This window comes from Panicum virgatum, chromosome 3N (genome assembly GCF_016808335.1).
Source record: "Panicum virgatum strain AP13 chromosome 3N, P.virgatum_v5, whole genome shotgun sequence".
Taxonomy (NCBI): Eukaryota; Viridiplantae; Streptophyta; class Magnoliopsida; order Poales; family Poaceae; genus Panicum; species Panicum virgatum.
In genome coordinates this window covers 28,990,542-29,000,788 of record NC_053147.1, presented here as the reverse complement: position 1 = coordinate 29,000,788, position 10,247 = coordinate 28,990,542, and the positions used below count along the sequence as shown (strand labels likewise).

At 50.8% G+C, this 10,247-nt stretch overlaps 1 protein-coding gene across 2 annotated transcripts; it reads right to left on the bottom strand.

Moving 5' to 3' along the window:
• Window positions 1–685: 685 nt before the first annotated feature.
• Window positions 686–9,362, bottom strand: LOC120665574 (probable E3 ubiquitin-protein ligase LUL4). 2 transcript variants are annotated; one of them, XM_039945173.1, is made up of 4 exons: window positions 8,698–9,362; window positions 8,003–8,495; window positions 7,783–7,908; window positions 686–921 (listed from the first exon to the last, which is right to left on the bottom strand). In XM_039945173.1, exons 1-3 carry the CDS (start codon window positions 9,132–9,134, stop codon window positions 7,795–7,797), a joined length of 1,044 nt encoding a protein of 347 aa, XP_039801107.1. In that variant the 5' UTR covers window positions 9,135–9,362; the 3' UTR covers window positions 686–921; window positions 7,783–7,794. The 2 variants fall into 2 exon arrangements, with proteins under 2 accessions (XP_039801107.1, XP_039801106.1); XM_039945172.1 differs by lacking the exon at window positions 686–921 and having other exon boundaries at window positions 7,534–7,908; window positions 8,698–9,361.
• Between the last annotated feature and the right edge of the window lie 885 nt (window positions 9,363–10,247).

The window sequence follows — 10,247 nt, the reverse complement described above, 5'->3', positions numbered from 1 at the left end:
ACGAGGGACAAGTAGCGGCCGGCGGGGTGGTGCGCCCTGACTGCGATCTGCGATGGGTGGACGCGACGCGAGCCCGTCGGTTCAGAAGCTGGCTGGCGCCTGGCGGCCTCCCGCGTACGGATCGCCGGTGCCGTCTGACAAGACAAGAGCAGCTGTCAGTGACGAGGTGACAGGGTGCGTGCTGCGCTGAGCCACCCGCGCACGTCCCGTTCCATTTCCACCCCCGTGCGCTGGTGCTCCAGCTATCCTGTCCACTGCAGCTCGCGGTGTTCCTCGGCGTCTCGTCGGCACACCGGCGCGGCGGTCGGCCGCGCGGAAATCCGTGCATGAATGTTTGCCTTCGCCGACGGATGCGTACTATTTTTTTTCGTAGAGTTTCGACATTTCGTGAGGTCGACTTGCCTGTGTGGACTGACTCCGTGTTCTTCCGTGCAAAGGCTAGATGAAGGGTGCACCGTCTGCAATTTCTTTTTCTCGAGAAATATTTTCCCTCACTAGTTGCAATTAACATGCTACGACGACCTTTTGGTGCTTGATATCACCAAATGGCTCTCTCTTGAAACCAAAAGTACCAGGAGGAGATGTTGCCGACAGTCTTGAAACTACATGTTGTGGATGTTGCCATTTTTAAGGTTGAGGGGTATTTGGCCGTGTGTTTGTGAGTTTGGGGCAAGTCTCTTGGATCTACGAAAAAAATGGACCAAGTTCCATTATACGAGTTTCCCAAAGGGATGCAAGCATACATCAGAACACTGTACAAGCGGCCTATGACCATGAACGGTGCTATTTATATGGTACAATATCTCTTCGCGAAGACAGGCGATACAGCAATACGTCTGTCCACTGTCCCTCTTCCTCTCTCTCTCGCGAAGACAGGCGATACGGCGATACGTCTGTTAACATCCATGGCATGTCCAGCAACTGGAAAAAGCAGAAACCAACGGCAAAAAGGAATTAAAATATCGATGCGATTCAAATTTACGCAATTTTTGCCAATGTGAGTTATAGCCAGGCAATCTTGGGTTTTCCACATAGGCATATGATATGCTAAAAATAACATTAATTGTGCCTAAACTTCGGTGGTACTGAACTAATCAGACCTGATATATGCTTTGTAGAAGATTTATTCCACTGCTCATCTGACTCTACTAACTAAAACACCCAAAGCTTGAGTCTTAGACTGAATGATACAAATTACTCAAAGACTGAATCACCTGATGAATGAAATGTAACGAAAAGACAACCAAATGTACGTTCAAAAAAAAAACAATGTCCATTGTACTTCACAGAGAGGTAAAACTTTACGGCAGAATAATGTAATCCACGGTAAATATGTATAGCACATCAAATGACAACTTTGAGTGTGTCGGTACCCTACAACTGGGGTACCCACTCCTACTGTGTCAAGACTCGCGTAGTTATCCGTAACTACGCCCTAAGGAGCTGAGCAGCCGGACCCCTGGGGTCCGACTCCATCTCAACGAACCAACGGTCCCGGACCCGCTTCCCGCTCGGGGACGGGTCCGGTGTCACCACGTGTCCCAGAGGTGGAAATGCTCAGCACCTGTGACCGCGGACCCGGACCCCGCAGGTGGGTCCGGGACCTCCACGTGCCATCCGGACTCCCGCAGATGGGTCCGGGACCTCCACTTTCCTATCCGGACCCCCGTGAGCTCTCGGCTCAGCTAGCTGTTCGGGAGGGGTCCGGAGCAGCCACGTGTCACACAGACGCGGGCGCGGGCGCAAGCGCAAGCCTTCCGCTGGAAGCTCCCTCACCCACCCGCATTAAGTGCGAGTGGTTGAGGCGGGCTCTGATGCCTCTGGGTACGAGGCAGCTTTTGTCAGTCCACACTGTGGATCGCCAGTTACCGAGGTGGCTCGTCAGTTACCAAGGCAAGCATTAAAGACTCAGCGCCGCGCGCATGGGCGACGAGTCATGATGACCAGCTACTGACTGGAGCAACAGTGCACGCTGCTACAGTGGACTGAGTCAGTAGTTCGGCGCTTCATCATGACCTCGACGCGCGGCTGCAGAGGCTAGACTCTACTCTGATAGGACAGCTCAAGACCATCCCTGGTTAGAAGCTACGCACGGAAGCCGACGATAAGACCTCCGGATCTGAGGCATTGATGGCCAAAGTGTAGTTTATAATATATCGCCGGGCCCACCTGTCGGGGCCCCGCTCAGTGTACGTGCTTCCCTTGGACATATAAAAGGGAGAGCACGCCCGCTAGAACACAGGTTCAGACAGGAGATACACACTGGACTCAGCACTACTCACACCAAGGTTCTCAGACTCTCTCGAGATTGCAAGCAATACAGCACACGGTGGACGTGGGGTATTACGCTCCAGCGGCCCGAACCACTCTAAACTGGCTGTGTTCATCGTGTTCTTCCAAGAGATCGAACTAGTCCTAACTAACCCCCGAGTACTCACCCTCTGGGCTTAGGCGGGTGCATTCCGCCACCCGGCTGTGGTTTGCCACACCACAATATTTGGCGCGCCAGGTAGGGGGGCTTTAGCTAGTTTTAGCTCATCTCTTGTCCATCTCCATGGCTGAGGTGGTTGAGCACTCCCACCACGACATTTGGCGCGCCAGGTAGGGGCACTTTAGCTAGTTTTAGTTCATATCTTGCTCATCTCCATGGTTCGGATGGTTGAGAACTCCCACCACGATGACGACGTGGAGATGACGGAGGGTGTGGCGTCATCCGCGCCACGCGCCTCTCGCCTTCCTGCGCCAGGGGCAACCGTGCCGTGGAGCAGCCACCGTCAGCAGCGGCGCGCGCTGCACGTCGGCGAGAGTCAGGGTGCCCATCAAGGGCCCCCTCACAAGCTGCGAGCGGCGGAGCGACAAATCCCAGCTCGTAGCATACCTCACTCATGTGAGGAAGCCCGCTCCGGCGGAAAGCCGACTCCGGTCGCACCAAGCCCGCTCCGACGGAAAGCCGACTCCGGTCGCACCAAGCCCGCTCCGACGGAAAGCCGACTCCGGTCGCACCCCTGACTCTACATCTCTGTAAGTCCTACCCTTAGAGGCGTAGCAAGGAATAAAACCTTTTCCTTTGTAACTAGGTAGTACTTCCATGTGGTCCAGTCCGGTGAGCCTCCCCCGTGGAGGGGTCCGGACCTCTGCGAACCAGGTTCAGGGAAGCGTACTCACCCTCCGGGGAGGTCCAGAGCCGTGTAGCCGCTTAGCCTGGTTCCATACCCTAATCCTGCATGCTCTACCTCCCTAGGGCGAGTACCGTAGTACATAAGACTGGGGGCCCGGAGGTCCGGACAGCTCCGGCCTCATAAACCCGTGTTCTGGCTTACATCACACATCTAGTTATAAAGAAAAAGTTTATTCTCAGTTCGCATCTAAGGATGTTACATTCCAATTTCAATCTACGCATTCTGTTTGCGCTAACCCCCACGTGGCTTCTTACTCTTATGCAGTGATTGTGGTCCGAATTGAGTTGGCTAGTTAGTGACTTAGCTCGAGACCCCTCATGGAAGAGAGGGGTTCGGACCCCTGGGAACCTGCAGGTTCAGGGAAGCGCACTCATTCTCTGGGGAGGTTCGGAGCCGTGTAGCCGATTAGCCAGGTTCCGTACCCTAAGCCTGCACGCATCACCTCCTGTGAATGAGTGCCGTAGTACCTAGGACTGGAAACCTGGAGGTCCGGACTTTCTCTTAACCTAAAGGCCGGCCCCTTGAGCTCCGTTCACTGAACCTAGCTGTCTATCTCAAAGGATTACAGCCAATAGGATTTGTGACCCGTGGGCACGCTACTAAGCATCTACCTTGAGTCATGTGCAAGTCCAAACGTGATGATGCAGCAGGTGACCCAAAGGATGGACGACGCAGGACAAGACCCTTGCGGCGCGCACCGCTGGGCGCCAGAAGCAGCCAAGTTGCTCACAGTAGTGGCCCCACCTGCGGGTCCGTTGCCTCTGCCGAGGCGGGCCCGGGGGCCTCTGCCGGTACCCTGCAACTGGGGTACCCACTCCTACTGTGCCAAGACTCGCGTAGTTATCCGTAACTACGCCCTAAGGAGCTGAGCAACCGGACCCCTGGGATCCGACTCCATCTCACCGGACCAACGGTCCCGGTCCCGGACCCGCTTCCCGCTCGGGGACGGGTCCGGTGTCACCAAGTGTCCCAGAGGTGGAAATGCTCAGCACTTGTGGCCGCGGACCCGGACCCCCGCCGATGGGTCCGGGACCTCCACTTGGCTATCCGGACCCCCGTGAACTCTCGGCTCAGCTAGCTGCTCGGGAGGGGTCCGAAGCCGCCACGTGTCACACAAACGCGGGCGCGGGCGCAGGCGCAAGCCTTCCGCTGTAAGCTCTCCTCACCCACCCGCATTAAGTGCGAGTGGTTGAGGCGGGCTCTGCTGCCTCTGGGCACGGGGCAGCTTTTGTCAGTCCACACTGTGGATCGCCAGTTACCGAGGCGGCTCGTCAGTTACCAAGGCAAGCATTAAAGACTCAGCGCCGCGCGCATGGGCGACGAGTCATGATGACCTACTACTGACTGGAGCAACAGTGCACGCTGCTACAGTGGACTGAGTCAGTAGTTCGGCGCTTCATCATGACCTCGACGCGCAGCTGCAGAGACTAGATGTAAGCATCTAGGCCCTCAAGGTATGTTTCGGTGATTAATGACAACCATTATTGTGACTAATGAGTTTGTGCAGCTTAATAGATCATTATCGCTCATTTGGTCATATGTCAAAAGAGGCCCCTCAATTTCGTTATTCAAAAAGGCGATCTCAGTATTCAACTCATATATATATCAAGACTAAGGATCTTTCTAGTCCTAAGTGTCGTAAGGTTGAGAAGGACACTTAGGTTAGTATAGGTTTTATAGTTTTGTAGTGATCGCACTATTAAGAGGGGTTAAGGTCAAGTAACTTGAGCATGGACATGGTCATTTGAAAATGGATGCACACTATGGTCACTCAAGTTTCTAGAAGTTCAAATAAGTGGTTTTCAACTTATATCTCAAGAATATTTGGATTTCACTCAAGACTCAAATCAGAAAAGGCAAAATCAGAAAAAGTCTATACACCGGTTTAACCGACGCTTACACTTTTCTATACGTCGGTTAAACGCAGTCAGCAGAGTCTGGACAGATTCTATACACCGGTTAAACCGATGTTGTTTGAATTAACATCGGTGCATTAGTCCAGAGTTGGTTTTTCCAGGGCATTTCAAGTTCAATACACCGGTTAAACCGACGCTGTTTGAAATGAGACGTCGGTGCAATTGACCAGTGAGATGGTTTTTCCAGGGATTTCAGAAGTTGTACTCACCGGTTAAACCGACGATGGTTTTGAGTTAACGTCGGTGCAGTTGTCCAGAGACTTGGTTTTTCAGTTGATCAGTGGACAACTACACTCACCGGTTAAACCGATGATACGTCGGTTAATCTGCCCAAGTTGTAACGGCTAGTTTTCAGAATGGGCAGTTTACATTCATCGGTTAAACCGACGCTGACTATTGGAGGTACGTCGGATTAACCGACGCTACGCAGTTTTCTGTCAGCTTTTCTCCAACGGCTCTATTCGTGTGAGTTGCCTATATATACCCCTCCAATGGGTCATTTTGCACTCTTTTAACACCAAGCTACATTCATACACTCATACATTGTTGAGAGCCACCTTGAGCTTCATCTTTCACATACTTGTTCATTCAATCAATCAAAAAGCAAGACTAAGGACTTGAGTAGAGAGAAGCTTGTGTGCATCCGTTCTTGGTGATCGGTTCTTGCTCAAGTGAAGGCCCTATCTTGTTACTCTTGGTGATTGGCAGCACCTAGGCGATCTTGGTGATTGAAGGTATTTCTTCCGGAGCTTGCCAACGATTGTGGGAGCCCGAAGAAGTTTGTACGTGGCTTGAGCTCCACCACGCCGGGATGGTGAACGGAGACTCTTAGTGAACGCCCTCGTCTCGGTGACTTGGGATGTGACAAGACTTTTAGTGAGTGTCACAACGTGGATTAGGGGTGTGTGCCAACACATCGACACCACGGGAAAAAATCCGGTTGTCTCTTGCCCACTCCTTACTTTCAAGCACTTACTTTCATGCAATTATTTATGTGCTTGACCTTAGAGATCATAGCTTAGCTCTACCTTGCTTAGTTTAATATCTTGTTGTATCTTTGTAAGCTTGTGTAGTTTGCTTAGCTAGCCGGTTGGTGAATTGAGCCTTACTAGTTTTGCATAGGTTAAGATTGCTTTACTTTGTTTTAGAAATTTGAAAAAGGCCCAATTCACCCCCCTCTTGGTCCATCGATCCTTACACTAACTCTACTCTGACAGGACAGCTCAAGACCATCCCTGGTCAGAAGCTACGCACGGAAGCCGACGATAAGACCTCCGGATCTGAGGCATTGAAGGCCAAAGTGTAGTTTATAATATATCGCCGGGCCCACCTATCGGGGCCCCGCTCAGTGTACGTGTTTCCCTTGGACATATAAAAGGAAGAGCATACCCGCTAGAACACAGGTTCAGACAGGAGATACACACTGGACTCAGCACTACTCACACCAAGGTTCTCAGACTCTCTCGAGAGCGCAAGTAATACAGCACACGGTGGACGTAGGATATTACGCTCCGGCGGCCCGAACCACTCTAAACTGGCCAGGGTTATTAAAACGATAAAACAACGAAACGAATAGAGGGTAGATTTTAACGAAACGATGGACGTTTTATCGTTTAAACGGACGTTTTAACGTTTAAACGTCGATTTCACAAGAACGTTTTCTCAACGACGTTTTTATAACCAGGAAACTGGCTGTATTCATCGTGTTCTTCCAAGAGATCGAACTAGTCCTAGCTAACCCCCGAGTACTCACCCTCTTGGCTTAGGCGGGTGCATTCCGCCACCCGACTGTGGTTTGCCACACCACGACAGAGTGGTTTAGATCTTTCATGTCGTTTTTTCATAACTTAAACAATGGTATCTTGATTAATGGAGCAGTTCACCAATTTCATCCATATTTTTTCCAATACGTACTAACTCTATGCCACAACCAAATATGTTTTAAGTTCATTACAAAATATGTGTACGTATGCAACAGATCACAAATGAAGGACCTTAACATATTTAAGCTAGGTTGAGGAGCACTAGTGAACTTCACTCACCTTTTCACTCCACTAGTGTCAGCACAGCAGAGGACCCTAAGAAGAATAGCAATGCTTTTAGTTCAAACTTACCTGGAACAGAGCACACCACTTTTAACTCCCAGATTCCATATCGATGGTCTACCATGTATCATGACTTCATGAGTTCTACCCGGGTTGATATATCATGTATCATGTAAGCAGTACACAAAAGGTTACAGTAATGTGGTAAAAATGTTTGTTATGCACACATAATCAACAAGCAACTATTAGGCTTTGCTACCAGCTAGATTAGACAGAAACATCACCAATGCTTTGCCAAAAGGAAATACAAGGATGGTCATGGAATATGGAAAGGCATGACAAAAGTCTGTGTCAAGCAAGTATAAAGATGGCAGTTGACATAACAGGGAAAAAGGTGTCAAAATTAGCTTCCTCAAGATCCAAAACTATGCCAAGGATTGGTTTCAGATGCCATGTTATAGATATACTATAACAAACAGAAAAAGACAAGAAACCAAGTGCCAAGTGATGATCTTCACAATTCTTCACGAGACCACATCATCACAAGTTCACAACCATCAACAGAACTATACACTTCAAGACTCATGTTGTTTACAGGATTATGGACAATTAGATAATATAATGCTGCAGCAACAGCCATACCAGCAGTCTCCTTTATAGCTCAGGACTTCTAACTTTGATCTCCATTAGTTTTTCAACAGGCTGTCTGCATATGGGGCATTTATTTGACTGAAATCGTAGAGTTTTTGCACATTCGCTGCACAAACACTGCACAAGAAAGGACCAATCAGACAGAACTTTTAAGGTAATGAAAGCTAGATCTACCACAGAAAAAGTACGATACAGTAAATTATGTTCTCACCAAATGTCTACAAGGCATAACAGCAGTGTCCCTTGGCTCTGTCAAGCAGATAACACATTCCTTTCCCGTGTCATCAGCATCAGCATCGGCAACATCCGCTTCTGTGGAGTTGACAAGACCGAAAATTTCCTGTAGCTCATACCTCACTCCATCAATCCACAAGATTTGCTTGATAACTTTGACTCGAAGGTCATTATTATGCTTCTCCAAAACAGCAAGAGTAATCTGGGCACGAGTGGAGTTTACTGACGGGCCACCTTCATCTGGAGATGGATATGCTTCTGCATAAACTACCAAAGGGAATACTTCCCCTGATGGATTTGAAAGCTCATCAAGAGAAAAGAATTCCAAGTCAACACCAGATCTAGAGGGCTGGATGAACCTTTGGGCTAACCCTTTCTGGAAGGGTATTTTTGTTGGCGTCTGTAATTCTGGGTACACTGAAGAAAAACTACAGTCTTTTCCTTCCTTGGCAAAGTAATGTATAGTCACACTGCAAAAGATAAGGAATTAAGGATATTTTCAACTGTGGCCCCTGATCGTAATTAAGCACTCATGTTAGCAGTATTGAGCCCTTTAACTTTTCCTGGTTGCAATAAATGTTGTAAAGCAGTAGCTACACAATTCAGGTCAGCGAAACAAATCCAACAGCCCCATTACAGCAGAGAGCAACAGCAGCACGACCCGAAAATCACCTGCCGTCGGTTACTGCGTCGAAGGTGAAGGCGACGAGGCGGCGATCGGGGTCGGCGCCGTCGGGCTCGAGCCTGATGGTGTCCTTGTGCAGGTTGACGTAGTTCTTCACCTTCTGCGCCTGCTGGTGCTCCACGTACTCGGGCGGGGGGCCCGTCAGAGCGGGCGGCTGAGGCTGCTGCAGCGGCGGCGGCGGCGCGGGCGCCGGGTGCCACGGGCCGTGGTACGCGTGCGGGGGCGGCGGGTGGGGGTGGTAGTAGTACGAGGAGGCGGGCGGCGGCGGAGGGGGAGCCCGGTGGTGCGGCGGGGGAGGCGGCGGGGGGTGGTGGTGGTGGTGGTGCGGCGGGGGAGGCGGGGGCGGGTAGGACGAGTAGTGGTGCGGCGGGGGCGGCGGCGGGTAGTAGTCGTCCCGGCGGCGGCGGCTCGACGAGGCGCCCATGGCGCAGCGCGGGCGAGGCGAGGTGCGAGGGGTAACCGAGCAGGAGGCAGCGCGGCGGATTCGAGCAACGCGTCCAGGGGAGGACCGGAGGAGGGAGAGGAGGGGGGAGGTTACTTAGCCGCGCGCGGAGGCGGGCAGAGCGCGTCGTCGTCGGGGTCCCGTGCGGGCGGTGGCGTCGTCCGTCCGACGCGACGGGGGAGCGGAAGGGGAGGGGAGAGGACGAGCAGGACTCGGATTGACTTTTCACGATTCACGGTTGTTTCCGGGAGCGTTTCCCCCAAGGTTGCGCGTCGCGCTCTGTGCCCTGACGGTGCACGCGAGGACCCGCGGCGCGGAGGGAGGTGGTTGAACGAAACGAGAGCGGCTCAGCTCCGGCGCACGCGCACGGCAACGGCGACCCGCCGATCCTGTCGTCGCTGTTGCTGTTGGTTCGTCGCCGACGGCGATGGGCTGACGTACGTGCGTTTTTCGGTCAGCACGGTTTGCCTGAGATGTACGACCAACCACACGGCTGCGCGTTTTCAGTTCGGCGAACCTATTTTCGCACGCACATTGGTACCCCATCCGCCCATCCGATGTTTATTTTGGATCAGTGGTGACGTAGAGGATAGATAGCTTTGCATCGCGCTAGTATTAAACGAAGACGACAGCACAGCAACATAACCTGAATTGAATGAGGCCAGATCACAACTCGTAAACTCCGTAAACGCAAAAAATATCATATCGAATGTTTCGATACATGCCTGGAGTACTAAATGAAGTCTATTTATAAAACTTTTTGCATGGATGGACTGTAAATCGCGAGACGAAACTAATGAGCCTACTTAATTCATGATTTGCAATAGTAATGCTACAGTAACTATCCGCTAATTATGAATTAATCATGGATTAATTAGCATCATTAGATTCGTCTCACGATTTACAACCCATCTGTGCAAAAAGTTTTGTAAATAAACTTTATTTAGTACTTCAAATTAGCAAGATTCCATCACAAATTTTTTTTACAAAACATCTAAACACGGCCTGAGCTTCAATTGTTAGCACATTATTACTCCTTTTGTTCCAAATTATAGATCGTTTAAGCTTTCTAGATGCATAGTTTTTTATGCACCA